Consider the following 25,774-nt stretch of genomic DNA (forward strand, 5'->3'; position numbering starts at 1 on the left):
AAAATGTCAAAGCCAGAATGAAAAATGTAACCTAAATGAAAATACTAAGGTTACTATTCACTCACCTAAAGTATTATTAGGAACACCATACTAATACGGTGTTTGACCCCCTTTCACCTTCAGAACGGCCTTAATTCTACGTGGCATTGATTCAACAAGGTTCTGAAAGCATTCTTTAGAAATGTTGGCCCATATTGATAGGATAGCATCTTGCAGTTGATAGAGATTTGTGGGATGCACATCCAGGGCACAAAGCTCCTGTTCCACCACATCCCAAAGATGCTCTATTGGGTTGAGATCTGGTGACTGTGGGGGCCATTTTAATACAGTGAAATCATTGTCATGTTCAAGAAACCAATTTGAAATGATTCGAGCTTTGTGAAATGGTGCATTATCCTGCTGGAAGCAGCCATCAGAGGATGGGTACATGGCGGTCATAAAGGGATGGACATGGTCAGAAACAATGCTCAGGTAGGCCATGGCATTTAAACGATGCCCAATTGGCACTAAGGGGCCTAAAGTGTGTCAAGAAAACATCCCCCACACCATTACACCACCAGCACCAGCCTGCAAGAGTGGTAACAAGGCATGATGGATCCATGTTCTCATTCTGTTTACGCCAAATTCTGACTCTACCATCTGAATGTCTCAACAGAAATCGAGACTCATCAGACCAGGTAACATTTTTCCAGTCTTCAACTGTCCAATTTTGGTGAGTTCGTGCAAACTGTAGCCCCTTTTTCCTATTTTTAGTGGAGATGACTGGTACCCGGTGGCTTCTTCTGCTGTTGTAGCCCATCTGCCTCAAGGTTGTGCGTGTTGTGGCTTCACAAATGCTTAGCTGCATACCTCAGTTGTAACGAGTGGTTATTTCAGTCAAAGTTGCTCTTCTATCAGCTTGAATCAGTCGGCCCATTCTCCTCTGACCTCTAGCATCAACAAGGCATTTTCGCCCACAGGACAGCAGCATGACTGGATGTTTTTCCCTTTTCACACCATTCTTTGTAAACCCTAGAAATGGTTGTGCGTAAAAAATCCCAGTAACTGTGCAGATTGTTAAATACTCAGACCATCACGTCTGGCACAAACAACCATGCAACGCTCAAAATTCCTCAAATCACCTTTCTTTCCCATTCCGACATTCAGTTTGGAGTTCAGGAGATTGTCTTGACCAGGACCACTCCCCTAAATGCATTGAAGCAACTGCCATGTGATTGGTTGATTAGATAATTGCATTAATGAGAAATTGAACAGGTGTTCCTAATAATCCTTTAGGTGAGTGTATTTAAACAAATGTAATTACTAAAAAGTATACAAAAAAAGTGAAAAAGTAAATACTGATATCCTTATTAATGTATTTTATTCCCCAAAAAAGTATAAAAAAAAAAAAAAAAAAAAAATATATATATATATATATATATATATATATATATATATATATATATATATATACAAACTATTGGAGAAAAAAATTCTACTGTAACTTTGGTAATGAAGTCAACACAGCAATAGTAAAAGTTGAAAAACATAATTTATATTATTTACATTGAGAAGTTCATAAGCTCTGAAGTATACAAGCAGGGTGGAAGACTATGGTAAATTATGTTTCACTCAGTTTCATATGAAGTGATAAGATGAATGGGGTTCATAAAATACTCAGGACTCATCCCTAACATGAGCTCTACCTACTGCTCTCCGTTCTCCCAGACTGCTTTGCAGCTCACAGGCTCAGCACAAAAGGCCCTTTATGATGTGCACCTGACATGCGGCGAAGAGCAACGTTCCCACAGAGATTGGCTTCACTGCTCCACCTCTTCTCTCCCTTTCGTCCTCTCCGAATCTCTGTGTCCCCAGCCTAGGGAGTGAACGTTAGCTAGCAGGGCTCCGGTTGCTTGACCAAAGGGGGATTTGGGGAAAGATCCATCTCTAGATCCGTCTAAAACTGATGCTACTTATGCCAAACAAGTCCCCCAGCTGACCAAGAGAGGCTCAAGAGTTTAACCAGATCACTGAAGGCTACTAAACAATCTGTCAGATGTCAGATCAGTCGACAGGAAAACCTTTGTTCACCCAAAAATGCTGTCATCTGTCATCATTAAACCCATATGGCTTTCTTTCTTATTCGGAACATAAAAGAAGAAATTCAAGCTTAGAGAACCGGATCTTTTCATTAGTTTCGTTTGTTTTTGACAAGTGTAAAGAGGTGCTTAACTTTCTTTTGTTACTGGGACATGTCAAAATAAATGAAATTCAGATTTTTGTGATTCATTTTCAAATAAAATAAAATAATCTTTAGAAAAAGATTTAAAAAAAAGAACTTAAAGAACTTTTTTCGGAAATTATTTTTTTAATAGACAAAATTGAATGAGTGAATGAATAAATAATCTATGCCAAAATGGGTAACAGGATTTCAATTCTCAGTTCTCACTCAGTAGTCACCAACCGTTGGTTTGTAATAGGGGTGTGCCATATCATACAGTCCACGATAATACCGGTATAATACTTTACATGATAAAAAAAAAGTGTCACATCACGATATCAATGATATAGTGAAGCAATGACATATGACGCACATGGTGACTGTGTTGGAGACACGTGCAGTGTAAATAAGGGGTAATAAGGTGTTTTTCTGCCGGTGGCAAATTTGTGTGTGCGGTCACACTGGTGCAACCACCACGTTGACCAACTCAAAAATGCTGTTATTTCTGTTTGCAGAAACATCAAACGCAAACGAAGTGAAACCACGCTACATTTCAACTGCGCGGCGTGGACCGTTTATCAGCTCGAAACGCGACACAAACAAACTTGTTGGAGCTCAGAACAGCTTTATTTGGGAGCCAATGCTGATTTCATGAAACTGTTTCTGCACAGATGTGTTGTAGAAATAGTCGAAAGCATTACATAATTAATTTCAAGGTTTGTACACCCTTTTGAGAGAGACCTCCAAACACTTTTTAATGACTTTCAAGCATTTCACAACTATTTCCAGCACTTTAAAGCTCTAAAACAGGGGTGCCCAACCCTGTTCCTGGATATCTACCATCCTGCAGAGTTCAGCTCCATCCCTGATCAAACACTACTGAACCAACTAATTAGGATCTGAAGGAGCACTTGATAATTACAAACAGGTGTGTTTGATAAGGGTTGGAACTGAACTCTGCAGGAAAGTAGATCTCCAGGACCAGGGTTGGGCACCCCTCCTCTAAAATGATTCAGTTTGAATGTTATTTTTAATGGGATGACCAAAATATACTTTGTGGTAAACCAATACGTATGTAAAACTAAAAATAAAAAACTCACAAATCAAAATTATAACCAGCAGACCGCAGCAGAGGAGCACTTATTGGCTTATTAGTCATTAATTTGTACTATTGAAATGAATGAAATGATAAAATCACTATTATTAGATATCAAATCATCAAGAAATCAGATTTTGTCAGACTTTTACAGTTTCTGTGTATGAAGGGAGAAAAGTCATAATGTCTCTCGAAAAAACTAACTTTTCTTCAGTTTGTTACTAAATCACACTTAATCACTGTTGGTCAAGTGGAATATTTACATTTTCCAAATCAAAATTAGATTTTGCACTTGTTACTGTTAATAAAAGTAAATTTGCATGCATCTTAACTCAAGCTTGGTGCTTTACAGTCAAATCTTTGAAAAGGGGTTTTTATCAAGCTAGGTGGTGCATTACAAAATGGGCTTAATCTCCTGTTTCCAAAATGCATCACAAAGTGCTTGAAAAAGTGGCCCCTGTTTGAAATTGTTTAATTTGTATGTTCGTTTATTTTTATTTATTTGTGCTATTTACATGTTTAAGTTTTTTTCAAGTTTGTAGGTGTCAAGGTACAGAAACCATATAATTAAATGTAATATAGCACTGGATAGTCTTCAATGTAAAAATGAAATATACAATCAAACCAACATTTATTCAGACACCTTTCAATATTTCTCATATTTGCTATATATCAAAAATTATATCTGGTGTCTGAATAATTTTTGGTTTGACTGTTAAAAATACAAAGTAATTCAGTCAAGAGCAGTGAGTGATTTTCATTTTCATTTTCTTGGATTAACATTATAGCAGCCAGTCGCTAAATTAGGCGCGGCCACTTTAAGAGACGATGAACGCATCCAATATAATACACATCCAGTTTTTTCCTCAACTGTTTTCTTTCACTTAAGAAATAACTGACAGTTTTTTCGAGCATAATTTCCAAGGTGGATATTTTGACATATTTTGTATGTATTTGTCGGCACAAGAGCAAAAATAAGCAAATTCGATGTTTAAGTGTTTTGAGACGCCTTTCTCTGCGTGAGCCCTGAACACCAGAACACCGCAGTGCTGAATTGGGCTCTTTCACATCTTTTTGTTTGTTCAAACTGTGATTTGTTCGTTCAGGTGCAGGAGGGACTTCGAGGAAACTTCGCAGAAGAGAGCTCGGTTTAGTGTCACTGTCCTTGATACGCAGCTCTCGATCTCTCTCGTGCGCACCGAACACAGCGCGCGAGTTACCAGCTACTCTCCTCAACTTTTCCGCGTCTTGTTTTTGGATGCTTTAATGTTTAAATCGACAAGCGGTAAGGCTTAAAAACATGTGAAAAAGATAAGCCTTCATGACGATGCGCAGCAGTTGCCTGTCAATTGTCCTGAGCATCATTTTAGGCTGGCCTCAGCCAGTCGGTTATATAAAATATCAAGGAGAAAGTCATCATAGCTTGCTTAGTATAGACCCAGCTCCCAACCCAACTTTGAGAATAGATTAACAGTGATATATTTTTTATCGCCCGATAAGAGTCTCGCGTTAACGCAGCACGTTAACGCCGATAACGGCCCACCACTAGTATAAACTAGAGCTGAAACAACGAATCGATTTAATCGATTAAAATCGATTATTAAAATAGTTGTCAACTAATTTAGTAATCGATTCGTCGCTAAATAAATTTTATTTGCCATAAGCGGCTCATTTCGTGCATATTTCAAATCTGCGGTGACCAAAGTGTGGCAGTAATGAGCCACCGGAGGTTTTACTCAGCCAGTACAGCAGGTGAAGTAGCGAATAGCCTATAGCTGGCCTCGTTTTATGTCACGTGCTTCCCGAACAGCGTCTCTGCAGCATTCAGCGGGAAGTGGGAGTACTTTACTTTGAGCCTTTAAAATGAAGAGTAACCTGTAAACTCTGCACTACTGAACTGTTTAATGGGCCGTTCACATATCGTGTCTTTTGCGTGCTCAAGTTCGTTATTTCCTATATAGGCGCTCAGTATGCACTCTCATAATGCAAGCGACGCGGTCGCGACACGCACGCGCTGCGATGCGCCCGTTTTTCCAGGCGCGTCCACACCGCATCCATTTATCCTTTGCTGAAATTTCCGGGACGTCATGGAGAGAGCACGTCATGGAGAGAGCACGTCATGGTTGCTTAGCAAAGGCAGACGCCTCAGGGGCGCTTCTGCCCGAGCGCTTTGGAAAGAAGGAGAAAGCGGCGCTACTAGCGTTTTCCACGCGTTTTTAGGTGCGATATGTGAACGGCCCCTAAGAATTTTATTTGTGCAGATTCTCCAGTACAAGGTTGTTTGCAAATGTTTAGTCGTAAAAGCTGATAACATTGCTTTTTAACAGTTAACATTTAAAGCTTTACAAACATGTTCTGTGATCAGTTTGTCGTTTACCAGTTCATAATTCAGACTTGCAGCCTAATTATGACTGAATGAGAGAGGTAAATGTTTGAGTATATTTAAAATGCACTTCTTTTCTAAGTATTCACTGCTCTTTTTCACACAGCAGGTTTTTTGTGTGTGTCCCAATTTTTTTTTTTTCTGGACAACCTTCTGATGGATTTTACTTTAAATTGTGAGTTCCATTCAGGTTTCATGCCATTGGCACTTTTTTTTCGAAGGATTGTTTACAATTTCACAGCATAAGCTATAAAGCTTTTTCCCAGTAAATAATAAAATACAATGCACTGCAATTTTATTTTGTTTTATCCTTATACTTCGTGAAAATATGTTCTCAAAGATTCCTTAAGCTTTGTTTGGGATGTTAAACTACTTTAGGAGCTCTAAGGACTGCCATGGTGAAAACAATATTTGAAATCTCCTTGAGGATTTTGCTAGAGTATGGGTCAGTGTTTTGATTGCAGAAGAGTTCGACAAAGGATTACTAACATAATAAAACAACTCCAGGTATATTTTTGATGAGGATATGACAATGCAAAATGGTTAAAATCTCTTAAAAATCTATGCTGAATGTTAAAGACCCTTTATTAATAATTTACTTGGGGAAAAAATGGAAAAAACTAAAATATAAGTACATAAACCGATTAATCGATTAATCGTAAAAATAATCGACAGATTAATCGATTATCAAAATAATCGTTAGTTGCAGCCCTAGTATAAACAAAAAACAAAAGAATAATAAACAAGAAATTAACATGTATATTATTAGTGACTGCACTTAGTAATGGAAAGCAATAGTAATTTTATGATTAAATAATATACATTTTAATGCTCCCGCTCACCACCCCCAGCACTAACAAATCTGCGCCTGGCGCCACCATCCGAGAACTCTCAAATGTTAGTGTGGATCCCTGGGGTAATAAGGTATTTTGATGCCTACTTAAACGCGTACACACAGCTGCTGCTGCCACCTTATGACAATAGATTTACACTTCGAATTAGGTAGTCGGTAGGGGGGAACCAATCACGATTGTTAACTGAGAAGATGCGCAAATCCACGTTCATTTTCAGCTTTTAACAACAGCTCTGTGTAGTAACAGCTGCTCTATGTGAAATCACGCACCTGATGGAATTAACCGCTGATTAGAGAACCAGCTTTACTGACAAGATGCGCATTAACGATCGGCCGATCGTGATCGGAGCACCCCTAGTAGTCGGTCATTGATGGCAGTAGGTTATTGGAAAAGGAAAGAAAATTCCAAAGTGGTTCCTTATTGTTTTTTATATCATCATAAATACCGCTATCGCATATATTCTTGAAATACCATGATATAATTCTGAGGCTATATAGCTTATATCTCTCAAATGAATGAATTGTTCTTTTAAGTTGATTTTTTTTGCAATAAATCAACTGATCCAGCTCAACAAAGTTGAATGATTTGTTCTCATTATATTCATCTTGATCTCAAGTTCAAGTCAGTTACTCAATGTGGCCACAACCACTAGCAGCTAAATGAAGGGGAAGATTATGAGCGAACAACTAAAATTTAGGTCTGTTCCTCAAATAAGACATGCTTAGCAGGTTTTATGCAACATCTGGGAGTTGGAGTACACCAATCTTTACTGGGTTAAACATAATGAGTGCTTTAAATGTTAGCTAAATGGCCTTTTCCTGTCTAAATGAGTGATTCTTGGCTGGAATAAGCAGGTCCACAAATTATCCCAATAAAAAAATTGGTACAGAATAAGCAGGAAGACACTTTATGCTAAAAATCAAAGTCTGGCAACGTGAGACTAATTTTTATATAGCACAAAATGGGATTCTGCAATCGTTACAGGCCAAAGAAACCTAATCTGATTCTATTTAGGGCTATTTTTCTAATGATCATGAACATCTCTGCATGACTGAAGACAATGGACTACCTAAGAGTCCACTTAAGAGGTAAACGTGGGCACAAACTCAAGTAAAATGTAAAAAAAAAACTACAGAAAATAACAGCATTTCACTCGTACCACAAAGATAGAGAGAACGAGAAAGAGAGAGCATATGTTATGCATTACTCAAACGACTCTCAAATTATTTCTGCCCTACTTCCATCACATGTGGCCTGAGACAACAGGGAAATTAACAGCAAACAAACTATTTTCTCCAACCCTCTCTGCACCAGCACAGCTTCCAAAATGCCAATATACTGATGCCCTATCTAATTTTCAACCTCTGGCCAAATTCCATCAATCAAATCACTTTCCTCTCAGAGGCCCCATGTGTCTAGTTGAGGCCCAACAAGAGCGAAAGAACTGAATGAACCAATCTCAACTGAAAGTCAATGCCAAATAGAGCCTGTGCTAGGTCTTTATTTTTACAAGGCATCTATTAACTTCTCGAGATTAGAATCAGGATTGAGAGGAAACAGACGCATGAATAACCACATGACAATGAATACCACATCTGTAGTGTAGAACAACTGCTTTAGGAAACTGACTGTTCTTGTTGTGGCTTTCCCAAACCATTTCAGGTGTTTCTGTTGCTCCAATGCCAATGAAAAGGGCCTCATAGGGGCTTTCATAACAGCTCTGTCAGGTCCTAATTGAATCACAAACCTGGTCTGATTTAAACATGTCCTTTGGCATGGTGGATAGCATGTCTGCTGCTCTGATTAGAAACAGTAAGGCGTTTGCCAATAAGTGCACATTATTTTGCACAAGAACATCTGCCAACAAACACATGAAAGTCTGGAATCTACGATTCAGCGCTAAAGAAGCAGCTCAGTGGTTTTGTTTTGCTTTTGGTACATTCGGGTTTTCATTACCAACCCACATCGTTCGGCACATCGTCTCAATGAAATGCGTATTTCCTGCCTTCCTCCATTATACACTCAAATCCTCCTGATAGAAGACACCAAGGAATGGGGGGATCGAGCCAGGCGGGATTCTTATCAGAGTGTTCGAGGGGGAAAGGGGTTCGAATGTGGAGTAATTCACACAGGCAGGTTGGCTCATCCCTCACAGCTGGCCCTTTAAGTGAAACCTGCTGTTTTCATCACTCTCCTTCTTCAGGTTTCAGACAACAGGAAAGCTCCGAGCAAAAACAAAGGCCTTTTCAAAGGCAACCTCAGCAGGTTAAGATAAAATGTTTTTACTGTCCAATATGAAAAGCACCTGCTGCTAAATTAAGTGGGTCTGGGTACTGGTGTGTGCTTTCCAGTCAATGGCTTTGTCTTCTTTAAACTGTAGTAGGGATTAAGGACACACACATTGGGGATCAAGGAAGGTACAACTAAGCAGAGATTATTAATAATAACTAACTAATCAAAGTGCCAATTACAGTATTCATTTAGTTTGACTCCTGTTTCCATTTACAACGTTTTAGCAGCAAGTTAATAAAAAGTCACATTGAACTGTATAAATTTATTTTATAAATTCCATTACTACTGCATACATAATACTAGTGTTGTCACGGTACTAAAATTTCAGTATTCGGTACCGATACCAGTGAAAATCGACAGTTCTCTGTACCAATTTCGGTACCAAAGCAAAACACAAAAATAAGACCAATGCAATTCTTTATACTTATTTACAATTGTATTTAAAAATTTTCTACAAGTAATATAATTATGAAAAACAGTAAACTAATTTCACCCAAATTTAATTGGTCTTTTTAATGAAATTTAAACACATTTTATTTTTTGGTAAACAAAGGGGATTTGCTATTAAAATTAAAACATGGAAGAAGTATTGTGTGATGTATTTCTTTAAAAAAAGTTTTATTCATTTTTTCAACAGTAGTAGCCGTATCACATACATTCTACTAAATAATAGTAATATTTCTAGCACAATGCCTTTATGTAAAAATGAACTTATTTTGATGGGTTGCTATTTTCAATACCTATAAATTGACACTGGTTTTAGTCAAGTGAAACGGTAAAATGCTTGTGAAGTGACTCAGAACAGTTCTGGTGATGTAGTCTATGTATTTCTGTCCTCATTGAGACAGCAGATGCTGAAATTCCGTGACTGTCCATATTAAAATGTAAGTTTCATTTTCATGACTGGATTTAGAAATTCTGTCCGCGTTTTCTGCTTTGTGGTAATCATATCGTTGTATGCGTCAAGAACCGGGTTGAAGAACTCTGTACCACCGGTACTTAAGGAAACCTGGTACCGTGACATTTTCATTTTTTTAGTACCGACTTGGTACAGAAGTACCGGGTCTTTTGACAACACTACAAACCATACAAACACACACACTTTTATTGTTATACTTTGTTTTTTATATTTTATATTTTGTATAACACATAAATACACTACTGTTTAAACGTTTGGAGCCAGACAGATTTTTCATTTTTTGGGGAGAAGTTAATACTTTTATTTACCAATGAGGCACACAAATTTCAAAAGTAACACTTTTATAATTTTTCAAAAGGTTTCTATTTGAAAGAATCCTGAAAAAATGTATCATAGTTTACACAAAATTAAGCAGCAACTGTATTCAACATTACAGTTAGAAATGCTATAAATATATATATTTTTTACTGTAAAAATAATATTTTACAATATTTTTATTTTTTATTAAATAAATGCATTATTGGTCAAACTAAGATACTTCAGAAGCATGGAAAAATCTTACCAGACTTATTTATAATATATATATATATATATATATATATATATATATATATATATATATATATATATATATACACATTATATATATATATATATATATATATATATATATATATATATATATATATATATATATATATATATATATATATATATATATATATATATATATATATTTTTTTTTTTTTTGCAAATAATACAAAAGTGCTTGTGCATGATCAAAAAAATATATATAAATAATATAAGCTAAATAAATAAGAATTCCATTGGTTTATTCCAGAACCAATTATTCCATGTGGTTTATTAGGACCGGACAATATTTGGCCAATATGCAACTATTTGAAAATCTGGAATCAGAGGGTGCAAAAAAAATCTAAATATTGAGAAAATCACCTTTAGAGTTGTCCAAATAAAGTTCTTAGCGATGTATATCACTAATCAAAAATGAGTTTTTTTTATATATTATATTATATTATATTTACAGTAGGAAATGTACAAAATATATTAATGGAACCTGATCTTAACTTAATATCATAATGACTTTTAACATAAAATAAAAATGTATAATTTTAACCCATTTTTTTAGCTATTTCTAAAAATATATCCCAGTGACTTAAGACTGGTTTTGTGGTCCAGGGTCACATGTAACAATTATAAAAATTATAATGCAGCTCTATGACAAACAGAGCCGTGGAAGACAAGTCAGCTAAAGACATGGTGTTATCCTTTGCCTGCAATGGTACACAGACAAGAAAAAGGGAAATGTAACTGTGAGAAATGACTTCCCTGGGCTGTAGAAACATCAGTGACAGAAACAGGCAATTCCACATTTCTGTGGTCTCGTCCAGATGGACGAACAGTGCAAGCCAAGCAGATCAATTTTAGGCTCCGCGAGAGATGTTATGAAATGTTGAGGTCTGGTTCTCTGGGTAGAGCTAGCAGTGGAGTTTGAGCATGAGAGATAAACAGATCTGTAAAATCACTTCATTTATTCCATACCTGGAAGCCTTGAATGTGGGCTAAGTACTCCAGCTGCTGGGAAGGCTGGATGGAGCCACAGGCCAAAGCAGGTGCTTTTCCCTTCAGGCTCAGGGCCTCAGCGGTGGGCGAAGTCCCACTCAGCAGCAGCTCTCTTGCAATGGTTGCAGTGTTGCCCACCGACGGGGTGTAGAATGGCCCTGTGGACCCTTGTCCAATGTCTTTGGGTGTCAGGTAGTTTCCAGGGGCACCGGGGACTCCCTTATTCCGACTCGCTTCCATTTCTTGATACACGTCCGGGGAGAGGTGAAGAATTCCTTTTTGTGCTATATAGGGATGGAAAAATATGCACGGTCATTGCTCAGCTGATAGCATGTTTCTTAAAGGGGTCATATGATGCTGCTAAAAAGAACACTATTTTGTGTATTTGGTGTAATGCAATGTGTTTATGTGGTTTAAAGAGCCACACAGATGGGAAATCAAAAATTACCTGTATTACAGTGTATGATGTAGCTTTCCATCAGTGTAAATAATGTGCAAAGTAATTAAACCAAAAAGTACACAATTTATAAAGTTATTGGCTTCTAAAGTAAGGAGTCGACTCTGAATCGCTGAAACGAGTCGTTATAAATTTCAAATCTTTTGCCCATCTCTTTGTACGTAACGAGAACACTTTGCATAATAATCTCCGCCTACCGTCTTGGGAGAAACAAAACTCTGACCAGCCCCACCCCCACACACAGACGCTCTGGTTGGTGTGATAGCATCATGTCGAGGAGACAGTGTGTTTTTAATTGTAAAGGCAAGTTTGTTTTATTTTCACTGCCAAAGAATGAAGATCAGAAGAACCAATGGCTAAAATTCATCCATTGGACAAACCACAATACCAGAACAGTACAACAAATCCCTTTTGTTGTGTTCAAAACATTTCACTGATGACTGCTTTTCTAATCTCGGTGAGTTCAAGGCGGGATTTTCAAAGCGTTTGGCCATAAAAGAGGGTTCATTACCAACTTTATCTGGACCAACAAGCATCTCCGAATCACAACCTGTAAGTATGATTATGAAGTTATGTGTTTGTTTTCTCCCGAGCGTCTTATCAGTATGTCGCGCTAGCACTATATGTTAACCCTCTGGAGTCGATTAACGCGGATACGCGTTATGAGTCATTTTCCCCTGATAACCCCGAAAAGAACTAAAATTACACTTTCAGTTTTAATCGTACAGATAAGAGCAATACATCAAACAAATCTGTAAAGGGTCTACTTTTTTTTCCATACAGACATAATAACAACAAAACGTTGTGCACTTATAAAAAAAAGATAACAAACAAGGTGTGCTGTCTGCAGCCTTTGTCTGCGCTGATCTTCATTTACAAACACGTCATTAAAATGAACTGTAACTCCATGAATACTCAACGAAGAGACATGAGAGAGATATCTATAGAAAGCTTGACATGTCTACTTTAAAACTAAACAAGTGCTGCCGAAAACAGATATTTTGTGATAAAGTAATCCATATGAAAACAAAGCGATGTCCGTTTTTCACGTCTCCCTTCATTATATCTAATGTGACCACACCCCCGCGCTGAACGCGTTATTCAGATTCAAACTAAAGCGCGTGGCTTTGAATACGCCGACACAGAAGAAAAAGCAGCGAGACTGTTCTTCACTGTTCTTCTTTTTATTTTATTGTTTGCTTCGCGATGAGAGGAATAAGACATAATTCACCCCAAAAACATGCTAACGCATTGTTTACCATGCAGTTGTGTGCGGAACAACCAATCAAAACTATGTTAGTTGACCAATCAGAACACAGTATGCTACCGAAAGATGGGGTTTAAGGAAACTGAATCTTTTGAACAGCTTTGCGCGAACCGATTGGGGATCTCTGAGAATTGAGGTAATTTTAAAATGATATTCTGACAAAATGACAATGTTTTTTAACCTTGCATGGATTTAAACCTGTTGTACAGGACTTATAAACAGTGATAGGAAGCTTAGAATTTTCATCTTACTGGCTCTTTAATACATGAGGTTTATTTTCCATATAGTGCACAATTATTGTTTCTCCATATCAGAAGTCCAACTGTTTCACACCGCCAGCAGTGTTTTTCATGGTGAGTGTCATGCATATGTCCAAATCCACTATAATTTAATAAATAATAGTGTTTTTGTGTCACAGAATGTAGAATGCTTGAGAGGGTTTTTTTAGGCGAGTACTTTTTAGTACTTGGTTAGACTTCGAATATGCGGTTCGTTATTAAAGATAACATCTATTTGAAATTTTGCTTCAACGTTTTGGGAGATGTGAGCTCCATGGCGTTAGCAGCCATTTTATTTTCTTTTTTTTAAGACTGATATTTTTAATAAACACTGTTGTTTTAAACTTTCTAATCATCAATAAATCCTGAAAAAATTAAGTTTCCACAAAAATAATTAGCAGCACAACCATTTTTTTTTGTTATAATAATAAGAAATTTTTCTTATGCACCAAATCAGCATAGCACATTACAATGATTTTCGTAGGATCATGTAATACTGACGACAGGAGTAATGGCTGTTTAATATTTTACAATAATGCTGTTTTTGCTGTATTTTTAATCAAATAAATGCAGACTTGTCAGCACAAGAGACATATTTCAAAAACATAAGAAACATATTGACCCCTGGCATGTAAATGTTTCAAACTATTCTAATAAAAAATAAATAAATAAATAAATAAATAAATATATATATATATATATATATATATATATATATATATATATATATATATATATATATATATATATATATATATATATATATATACATACATATATATATATATATATATATATATATATATATATATATATATATATATATATATATATAGATGAGCTATTGCTTTTCTAATTGATCTGACTTATGATTTCCACCTGAACAATGATAAAAAGTGGGGTACTTTCCCCAAAAGAGAAAGTGTGTGTATTTTAAACATCTGTTAAAAGTAAGTTTAGTCATGTAGATTACAGCATTATAAATGACTTTCAAGTTGACAGATATGGACAAAAAGCCAAATTCTTCTTCACAGAAGCCAGTACAGAGTGATAACAAGAACAGCTGCAGCGACTGTCCTCATCAGTGCACAGATTCTGCTTCCTGTTTGTGTTTGCTGTCCTGAATGAAGTTTCTAAAAGCAGCCGGCTGTTCTCCACAATTTCTGACAACCCAGAACAAGCAACAGCTTAGTGTTCGGGCCATAAAACTGGTAAATATTATCCCAGAAAATTGTGAGAAATGTAAATAGGCAGTTCCTCTAAGCACTGCAGTGTGCCGTTGACGCAATCCTTTAATTCACGGAAAGAGAATGTAAATGAAAACCAGCAGTTCGGAGTTCCTGTCAGCAATTTCAACAAGGCTGACTGGCAAAGAAGGCAACTGACACTGAAAATTAAAAATCTCACATGACAACTTGCATTTTGCATTACACAAATCAACATCCAGAGAAAAATGCAGACTTAACATGGTATAAAACGAGAGATATGAGCCAGAATGACATCAATTTGGGAATTACGGCAAAAAGCACATAAACGCTAAGAAAAAACAATACCACCACCCCATCGGCACCCTCATTTCTCTTTCTTTTTCTCTTTCCCCGTTCCAACAGGTTCCACCCAGTGTAATGGGCTGAATTTGAGAATGGTGGGCTGGAGATTGGCCAGCTCATGGCCCAAGCTGTGATTTAAAACAGATAACACACAAGGCCCAACTGTAAATCAACGCGGTGAAGCAATGCTCCAAGACACTAAACACTAACACACTGACATATTCGTACACACACGAGCAAAGCGCTGTCTTACACATTCAGTTCTTGTGGAATCCTGCTCTACTTCTTCCCTTTTTAACACACAAACAGACTCTTTCTCACACGCACAATCACAAAAAAAACACCAAGAAATAAATTATGGCCACTAATTATGGCTGACGAAAAGCTGCTGAAATGCTTATCTAGAATGGAGATCTCATGTTTTTTTGGACTTCTCCTAACATCATGTGGGAATAAAAAGCCTCAATTAAGAAGATGTGTTGCTTTTCTGGGACATAACGCAACGCTGAGACCTCCCATACATCCCTTAATCCATCCCTCCCGCCTCATTTCCTTCATCCGTTTATTACTCCACACACAAATTCTAACACATATGCCATGTATCTCCATGGGATTGCACATTCAGAAGAATGCATCATGGGATTAAAGCTCAAACTTGTAGGATACCAGTGCAAAAAATTGATTAATAATGCATGACACATTGTCTTGTTACTTTAAATACAGCATGTTACATGAGCCCTGAGACCATATGGTTGTGCCGAACGTGACTCAATGTGCAATTCTTGCTCATTTTGTACCATTACACTCTTGAGAGGGATCCAACCCTGGGCATTTAGCTCTGTACGTCACTTTGAAGGCATTTAAGCAATAAGGTATGAGGTATGTTTTTATTAAAACAAACACATTTCCACTGTTTTTTATTTTTTTTTGCAATGCAATGGGATACATAACATCACAAGCTAAAAATTATCCAGCCATCTTATTCCAAAAATGTTTAAAATGCAATTTCCATCATTTCTACTTTAGAACACAATTAAACACATTTGTAATGTGGTGAAAATAATAATAAAATATAACATTGACCAAAATTCTTCTGCGATGCATGTATACACACTTTTGGACAACCAGTGAGAATGTGAAACTCTGATTTAATTTTTTTTTTAGAGAGTCCACAGTTCAAGAAACACTCAAGAATGCAGAGCTAAGGATTAAAATCATAGCTCTTGCAAAGTCAAAATGCAGCTGATATAAATCTGCACACTTAGCAGTGACGGACAAGGTACCATAAATCTGTTTTGGAGAACCTGGTCTGTGTTCACAAGGGTGGAAAGGAAAAACTTAGTTCGCAGGTCACTGACATGTACATCTGCTCTGAATTGAGTTTACACCCCTTGGAGACGTTGATTCTCTCCCTGGCAGATCTCAGGAACCGTAAATTAACCAGCATTATTCTGACATTAAAGACTCTACGGTTGAGAAAGTCTGTGAAGTCAATTAGGAGATAGATGGAGTCGAACAACACCAGCACGATAGAGCTGAGCTGGAGAATGGATCCTCTCCAAAACAGAGCAAAGGCCAAAAGAAAAACAGACAGATGAAGAGAAAGATGGATAATTGTGTTTTAACATGAGAAGTTTATGCTGCATTGGTGCAGCATTGAAAAATTTCCAAATTCATGTTTTTCACACACACACACACACACACACACATATATATACACAGGTGCTTCTCGATGAATTAGAATGTCGTGAAAAAGTTAATTTATTTCAGCAAATCACCTCAAATTGTGAAACTCGTGTATTAAATAAATTCACTGAAGTAGTTTAAGTCTTTGTTTTTTTTCATTGTGATGATTTTGGCTCACATTTAACAAAAACCCACCAAATCACAATCTCAACAAATTCGAATACTTCATAACACCAATTTAAAAAAAACGAAAAGAACATTTTAGTGAATTGTTGGCCTTCTGGAAAGTATGTTAATTTACTGTGCATGTACTCAATACTTGGTAGGAGCTCCTCTTGCTTTAATTACTCCCTCAATTCAGCATGACATGGAGTTGATCAGTTTGTGGAACTGCTGAGGTGGTATGGAAGCCCAGGTTTCTTTGACAGTGGCCTTCAGCTCATCTGCATTGTTTGGTCTAATGTTTCTCTTGTTTCCTCTTGACAATACCCCATAGATTCTCTCATGAAGTGCCCAAAAATGTCTTGGTAAATGGGTGCAGTAACTTTGTTTTCCAAAAAAACACAATGGACAACACCAGCAGATGACTTTGCACCCCAAATCATCACAGACTGTGGAAACTTAACATTGGCTTCAAGCAACTTGGGCTATGAGCTTCTCCACCCTTCCTCCAGACTCTAGGACCTTGGTTTCCAAATGAAATACAAAACTTGCTCTCATCTGAAAACAGGAGTTAGGACCACTGGGCAACAGTCCAGTTCTTCTTCTCCTTAGCCCAGGTAAGACACCTCAGGAGTGGCTTATCAAGATTCGACAACTGTATCCAAATTCCTTGACACATCTGTGGGTGGTGGCTCTTGATGCTTTTACCCCAGTCCTCAGTCTCAGTCCATTTCTTGTGAAGTTCACTCAAATTTCTGAATCGATTTCGCTTGACAATCCTCCTAAGACTGCTCTCGGTTGGTTGTACATCTTTTTCTTCTACACTTTTACCTTCCACTCAACCTTCTGTTAACATGATTGGATACAGCACTCTGTGAACAGCCATCTTCTTTGGCAATGAATGTTTGTGGCTTACCCTCCTTGTGAAGGGTGTCAATGATTTTCTTCTGGACAACTGTCAGATCAGCAGTCTTCCCCATGATTGTGTAGCCTAGTGAACCAAACTGAGAGACCATTTTGAAGGCTCAGAAAACCTTTGCAGGTGTTTTGAGTTGATTAGTTGATTGGCATGTCAGCATATTCTAATTTGTTGAGACTTTGGTGTTTTTTGTTATGCTGCAACATGTAACATGTGAGCCAAATCATCAAAATTAAAAAAAAAAACAAGGACTTAAACAACTTCAGCATGTGTGTGTTGAATATATTTAATACCAGAGTTTTACAATTTGAGTTGACTTACTGAAATAAATGAACTTCTTTACAACATTATAATTTATTGAGAAGCATCTGTGTATATATATATATATATATATATATATATATATATATATATATATATATATATATATATGCTGCTTCATAAGACCGATTCAGCACTGAAACAGATGTCAACAAAAACAGAAGCTTAAAGGGATGATAAAAATGATAATTTGCTAATAAGTTTTTTCAATGTTCTTGTACCTCTCTGTGCCTTGACCGTGGTAGTACCCTTGCTATCTATAGAGGGTCAGAAAGCTCCCGGATTTCATCAATAATATCTTAATTTGTGTTCCAAAGACGAAGGAAGTTCTTACAGATTTGGAACGGCATGAGGGTGAGTAATTAAAGACAGAATTTAAATTTCTGGGTGAACAATCTCGTTAAAGGAATTGTCTAGAATTAACAAGTTAAATTGATAGTTCACCTAAATATTCAATTTCAATCATCACTTACTCACCCAGAAGTTGTTCCGAACCTGTATGAATTTCTCTCTTCCGTTGAACACAACAGAAGTTATTATGAAGAATCTGGTAAACCATACAATTTTTGGTTGCCATTGCCATATATGCCTTCCATATCTCCAATCATATCTATGCAACAAAACGGTTTCTCTTTTCAACTTGATTTCTTTGCTTTCGATGAATGTAATTAAACAAAAAATTCCTTCTACTAGATTCAGTTATTTAGGGTAAATGTTAACCAAGTAATCAAGCACTTCAAAATTATTTTTTGCTGAAACTGCAGTTCCCAGAATACTTTACTTGGAACTTAATGAGGAGAGTAACAAATGATGAAATTAAGTGTTATTGTATGTGTTTTTGAGCAATATGAGAAAAGTGGAGACTGATAGTGTTTAATGTTATGTTGTAGCAATGTTCTATTTTGTTGGAATGATAAGAAGAATATAAAATACACCGAGTTACCATTGTGCAGAAGAGTGGAGGGATTGGCTTATGCTGTGGACCATTACATTACAAGTTATTACTGCTTTGCTCAAGGAGGGTTTAAATGCTTAAGCATTTAGCATGCTAACATGTGCTATTGATAGCTAAAAGCTTGTTAGCTACATAGTACTAAAATCTTTTAATTCATTGAATATATGAAATTGGATGTATTAATCCTGCCAGGGAACCATATAAAATCATTTTGAGACAACCTAATTGGGGAACTTAAAAATGACTTCATTGAGTTCGTGAGTTGATTAAGTTTAACTTATTTGATTCATGTGTGACTGATGTACATGATTAAACCTAAGCCCAACCAACTTTTGTGGCATAATACTGATTAAAAATAAAACCTTTACAAAAAATCATGTTACATGTTGCAGCTAAGTGTTAAGCTAAATGCTTGCTTTCATATTAAGTCCCTCACATATTTTTACTGTTTTTAATAAAAAGAGGGACAAAGGGAAATAATTTTGCTACTGATTTTACTGATTTTTAACCCAAAATACTGATTTAAGCTAAATTTAGTTTGCAAATTCTACAATGATGTAATTCAAGGAGAAATTCTCAACAGCATATTTTAAGTTAAGCTTTTCTATCCTAATTAAAACTTAAATTTCTTTAAAAAATTAAGGCTTTTACGGACAGACAACAGAAATTATTTACCAAATGGTTGAATGTAGTTTGTTACAGTATGTTAAGCGATTCAAGCTGAATTAACTGTAGAATTGTAAGAAAGAAAATGAACTGCTTGCTGCAAGCACTATAATAAAGGTTTTTCCATCAGACAAGAGCTTTCGTCAGCATGTGTGCAAGTTCCAGGAATGTCACTACATAGTTGGGTCAAATATACTCCAATTTTAGACCACGAGTGACCAGATTTAAAGACAATTTAGAGAAGCTGATGTTTTCATAGATTCATCCAAAGCAGTTGTCAAACACTGCTTCAAATCAAGCAACAAAACTGCTTAATTACACAATGCGGTTCAATGAAAATTCAATTAAGATGTTTATACGAGGATGCTGGTCGTATCACTCTGTTTTTTTTTTTTTTTTACCATTTCTGCAACCTTCATTACTGTTAGGGCTGTTTTAGCATTTGATGATTTTAATTCTTTTTTTTATCATGCAATTTCATATAATCCTGAACTCAAGTGTCAAGTAGTGCCAGATCTGCATATTTCCACAGCAGAAAAAAAAAAAGACTGGTCTGGAAAAATATAATCAGGACCCAATAATGCCAGAGGCCAGGGGTGTAATAATGTCCGCAAGTTCACAACAACAACTACAACTCAGTCTGGCAAGAGTGACGCAAACCAAAACTAGATCACTGCCATTATAATCACAAAGCTGTTTACAGAGATGCTCAATTGACAGACACTCTGTGTATATCTTAATTCTGTTTGTTTTCTCCATCTGTCTAAAATGATTTTATTTACAAATGTCATATGTGTGAATTGACTGCTATGATTTTTAGTCATTACACAACATCTAGCCACATCAAAGCAGCTTGTGATTGCATAAGAGTGATTTGAATTACTTAGGATGTTAAAATATATTGGCACAGCTCATAAACAAAGACGTGATGTGCTATGTTTGTTTGCAGGCCGGCTACACAGGAACGTTGCCAGTTACATCATTTCTCATCTCTCAAAGTCAGAGCTGGGAATCATGGGCCGATGTTGAGAGAAATTGGGTCCTTACTCAAAAATCAGGTCTCCATTAATAGTAGTATCAGTTACAGTTATATCAAGAGCACACTAACATCAGTAAAACAATGTGTATAGAACTGCTTACTATATAGTAAATAATAAAACAAATGATAACAGATGAAAGGAAGAGTTTTCATTAGGCCATCCAGAATATAGATGACTTTGTTTCTCCATCTGAACAGATTTGGGGAAACCCATCATCACATGACTTACTCAACAATGGATCCTCTGCGGTGAATGGGAGCCGTCAGAGAGAGAGCGATTAAAATATCACAATAACCCACAAAAGATTAAGGGTGCTTTCACACTAGCAATTTTGGTGTGCACCCAGGGTCGATTGACGTCAGAATTCGGTTTGTTTGGATGATGTGAACGCTGTCTTCCAAACTCGGATGCGCACCCGCGAACCGTACCCGAGTCCGCATAAAAACGGTGGTCTGGGGTACGCTTCATGTGAACTCTGGTACGGTTCGCTGCTTATGTGAATGCAATCGTACCAAATCGCGGAAGTGAACCGCTGTTACCACTGCAGAGGATCTGTCGTTAAACAGCTGCTGGCTTGATGACGCAAGCGAACCGTGGTTCGGACTCAAATATTATAATATGAACACAGTCCAGCGGGGGCAGGGGGATGGGGGAGCAACTGAACTCGGGTTCGGTCCAGGCATAGAGTCCTCTATTCACAACATTGCTTTCAACAGTAAAAAAAAAAAAATGTGTTGTCTCATCGGAATCAGGTGAGAGATATGCACAGCAAACATAAAAAGTTTAAAATAATTCTAAGCAAATAAGTCAGTTGTTCCTTAGGGTGCTTTCGCCATTTGTATCACTCTGCTTGCAGTATTTCTCATAGGGAGTGTCATGGCAGTAGGGTTGGTGGGAAAAAAATCTACGCACGGATGCATCACGATTCTCTCTCCAATGATTCTGGTTAGATTCTGAGAATTTCACAATCGATTCTGAACTTAGTTTTTAAAGTTTGCTTTAGAAACACCTGTATCCTGCTGGCCTCTAATTCTTCACACAAACACAACTCAAACTTTCCATAAAAGAATCTTTCATAAAGTTCGGCAAGGTTGAAGTGAATTACAAGGACATTCGCAGGCTTCATTGTATAGGATGCGCTGTGAGAGATGCACCCTTTGCTCGATGTTACACTTGAAGTGTGCGGTCTCGCCTAACAGTATTTTCCTTAAAAATGCTCTACAAATTCATAATTTATGAGGTTTGGAATGCAGTGGACTTATATATATTTAAAATATGAACCACCCTAACAGAAGGCTGCTTTCAATTTCAAATGCTGACGCGGGCTTTGTTTGTGAACACTGCTCGAGCATACGGCTGTGGGCGACTCAGTGTAAGTGGTTTAATGCACTTGCATCTCAGAATGGTTTTATGATGCAAAATTTATGTAAATACAGAAAATTATTAGGGTTGCCAGCCGTCCCTTGAAATATGGAATCATCCTGTATTTAAAGGTAATATTATGCATCCTGTGTCAAAACAATATTTGATGCGATTTGTCCCATATTTTACAAAGGCCAACACAATTTTTAATAACATAAAATAAAATAAAATAAAATAAATAAATACGTATTTTGCACTGTTTTTAATTCTAATAGCAATTTTAATGAAATCCATTTCATAAGTAGGCTATTAAAGAAGCTCATTTGCGTATGATTTTGGTGTCTTTGTTTACATAGCGATGAAGTCTCCAGAATGCACACATTTAAAGCCATTTCACACAAGCGCAGCATGCGGTAAACAAACCTGCACGGTTTAAAACATCTAAGAGCTCACATCTGCCCTCTAAACACAAGACTATCCAGATGCAGGGCTGAACGAAAATTTATCAATGTGTTTGTCCAGTAACTAATGACTTATTATGCAGCCCTAGTTTAGACCTCAGATATGCAGTTTGTTAATTAAGATCACGTCTATTGGAAAATTTGCTTTGACGTTTTCAAAGATGTGAGCTCCAGGGCATCAGCAGCCACTCAGCGCTCATGAACTACTTATGAAGTTAGTTTTTAAAGACACTCTATTGTTGTTTGTTATGTTTTTACACACTCGTGCCATTGTATAAACGCAATCAGCCATATTGCACTGCTACTTGTGTGATATATTGTGCTATGGGTGCACCGATTACAATCGGCCGATCGTTATGCGCATCTCGTCAGTAAAGCCGGTTCTCTAATCAGCGGTAAATTCCATCAGTCGCGTGCTTTCACATAGAGCAGCTGTTACTACACAGAGCTGTTGTTAACTGAGATGATGCGCAAATAAATGCTGAAAATGAACGTGGATTTGTGCAACTTCTCAGTTAACAACGGATCTGTGTAGTAACAGCTGCTCTATGTGAAATCACGCTCCTGATGGAATTTACCACTGATTAGAGAACCGGCTTTACTGACGAGATGCCCATAATGATCGGCAGATTGTGATCGGTGCACCCCTATATTGTGCTCATATGCCTTCACATCGGTTCTGATGAACAAACTCATTTACATCTTTAACAAATCTTTGAGACATTTTAGCTTTTGGGTGGACTTTTAACTAAAATACTAATAATTTTAATAAATGTTTTTTTTTATTTAATAACTGAAATAAAATGATTTTTGACATTTATGTAATTACAATAAAAATGGTTATTACATTTAAAGTAAGTGCATGCATAGTGTATAATCTATTAGGCTAATTGGGTATCTGTATGCTATGCAGTACATAACCATAACTAAAACAGACGTTAATGGTCATTATAACACAGTTCAGTTACTTGAATCATTATGTGATTTTGTATGAAATGTAAACAGGCGCTAAAAAGAGCCCCCATTAAAAGTTCTTTGACACAGTTGGGAATATTTGAAGACCTAATGGGAACCTTATTTCTTGGAATTTCAGTCCTAAAAGAGATCCTCAGAACTCCCAGTCAAGCATGGCATGAAAATGGATATGTTTGTGTGTGTGCAAACCCGCCTGGAAGACCACGGGTGTACCCTGGAATAGTGTTTGGGTGGTTGATGTGTGTGAGTGTGTAATACTGTGGTCTCACAGACCCCCTGGGAAAGCACATAAGTCTAAGTGAATAGGAGGAATTCACAGGCTCTCCAAAGAAGCGTATTTGTGATTGAGCCGACTCGGTTTCTTATTTATCAGTCAAATAGATTAAACGGCCCAGCATCACCTACACTGGGGAACACAGATGAAGAGAAAAACACTTACTGTTGGTCGTTGTTTCGGGAAAAGCAGCCCTTTGTCCATTCCAGCTTTTGTTGTCCATCTGTGGCCAATGTTAAGATAATAGAGGATCGGGGAAAAATAGAGAGAGAGAAAAAGAGGGCCCGTTTAGCAAACCCCTTTTCATGCATGTCAGACAAGTTGCTTTCCCTTGTTTCCATTAGAAAGGGAGAATTGCTACCAAATGAAGACATCACGACATAAGCGTCTTTAACTTGCAAAGACTAAGTAGATGGGAGATTTAAAGATTAAGGTTGTGTGCACCGAAACAGGAAGCAGTGTATACATTCACATACTCTCTCATTAATACCCCGCTACGCTGTTCATTCTGAATGTGGCGGCAAAATGGGATAATTAACTTGTTAAAAGAAAGACAACACAACAGAATTTTTACCTTAATGTAAAAACACTGAATTAAATGTCAGTGTGCTACAATAAAATCTCAAAAATTGTGGTTGGTTTATCTAAATCAGGGGTCACCAAACTTGATCTTGGAGGGCTGGTGTCCTGCAGAGTTTAGCTCCAACTTACCACAACTTACAAGTTTCAATTATACCTAGTAAGACCTTGATTAAATGGGTTTAATTAGGGTTAGAGCTAAACTCTACAGGATACTGGCCCTCCAGGACAGAGTCTGGTGATCCCTGATAAAAACATATTATATAATTAATAATAATTAATTATAATTATAATTTCTATCATAATTGTCATTCCAATAATTCTTTTAGTATTTTTTCAGCCGGTGTTGTGATATTTTATAATAGTGAAATAAATGATTAAATATAAATATTTAATTAAACTATTGATTTGTATTTATTTATTCAGTTGAATGTTTCTTATCTAATTTATTTACTTTACTGAGACAATCAGTTTGCTAAATGAGAAAGATAACTAACAGAAATGTTAACAAAATGTAAAAAACAAAACAATTATTAATTAATTAAAGAGCCACACAGATGGGAAATCAAAAATTACCTGTATTACAGTGTATGATGTAGCTATCCATCAGTGTAAACAATGTGCAAAGTAATTAAACCAAAAAGTACACGATTTATAAAGTTATTGGCTTCTAAAGTAAGGAGTCGACTCTGAATCGCTTAAACGAGTCTTTATAGATCTCAAATCTTTTGCCCATCTCTATGTACGTCACTAGGAGCACTTTGCATAATAATCTCCGCCTACCGTCTTGGGAGAAACGAAGCTCTGACCTGCCCCACCCCCCACACAGACGCTCTGGTTGGTGTGATAGAATCATGTCGAGGAGACCGTTTGTTTTATTTTCACTGCCAAAGAATGAACATCAGAAGAACCAATAGCTAAAATTCATTTTCACCACAATACCAGAGCAGTAAAACAAATCCCTTTTGTTGTGTTCACAACATTTTACTGATAACTGCTTTTCTAATCTCGGTGAGTACAAGGCGGGATTTTCAAAGCATTTGGCCATAAAAGAGGGTTCATTACCAACTTTATTTAGAACAACGAGCATCTCCGAATCACAACGCAAAGTATGATTATGAAGTTATGTGTCTGTTTTCTCCCGAGCGTCTTATCAGTATGTGTGCTGTCTGCAGCCTTTGTTTGTGCTGATCGTCATGTACAAACACGTCATTAAAATGAAGTGTAACTCCGTGAATACTCAACGAAGAGACATGAGAGAGATATCTATAGAAAGCTTGACATGTCTACTTTAAAACTAAATAAGTGCTGCCGAAAACAGATATTCTGTGATAAAGTAATCCATATGAAAACAATGCGATGTCTGTTTTTCATGTCTCCCTTCATTATATCTAATGTGACCACACCCCCGCGCTGAACGCACTATTCAGATTCAAACTGAAGCGCGCGGCTTGAATACACACACACAGAAGAAAAAGCAGCCAGACTGTTCAAGTT

The 25,774-nt window shown here is 36.8% G+C and overlaps 1 protein-coding gene across 1 annotated transcript in view; it reads right to left on the minus strand.

Annotated features, from left to right (window-relative positions):
* LOC128013660 (double-stranded RNA-binding protein Staufen homolog 2) overlaps positions 1–25,774 on the minus strand; it is a 117,457-nt gene that overhangs the window by 43,506 nt on the left and 48,177 nt on the right. Inside the window, exons 11-12 of the mRNA XM_052596787.1 lie at positions 23,864–23,921; positions 11,305–11,609 (exon numbers count right to left, since the gene is read on the minus strand). Coding sequence (XP_052452747.1) covers positions 11,305–11,609; positions 23,864–23,921 — 363 coding nt within the window. The remainder of the gene's footprint in view (positions 1–11,304; positions 11,610–23,863; positions 23,922–25,774) is intronic.

This window comes from Carassius gibelio, chromosome B24 (genome assembly GCF_023724105.1).
Source record: "Carassius gibelio isolate Cgi1373 ecotype wild population from Czech Republic chromosome B24, carGib1.2-hapl.c, whole genome shotgun sequence".
In the NCBI taxonomy this organism is placed as follows: Eukaryota; Metazoa; Chordata; class Actinopteri; order Cypriniformes; family Cyprinidae; genus Carassius; species Carassius gibelio.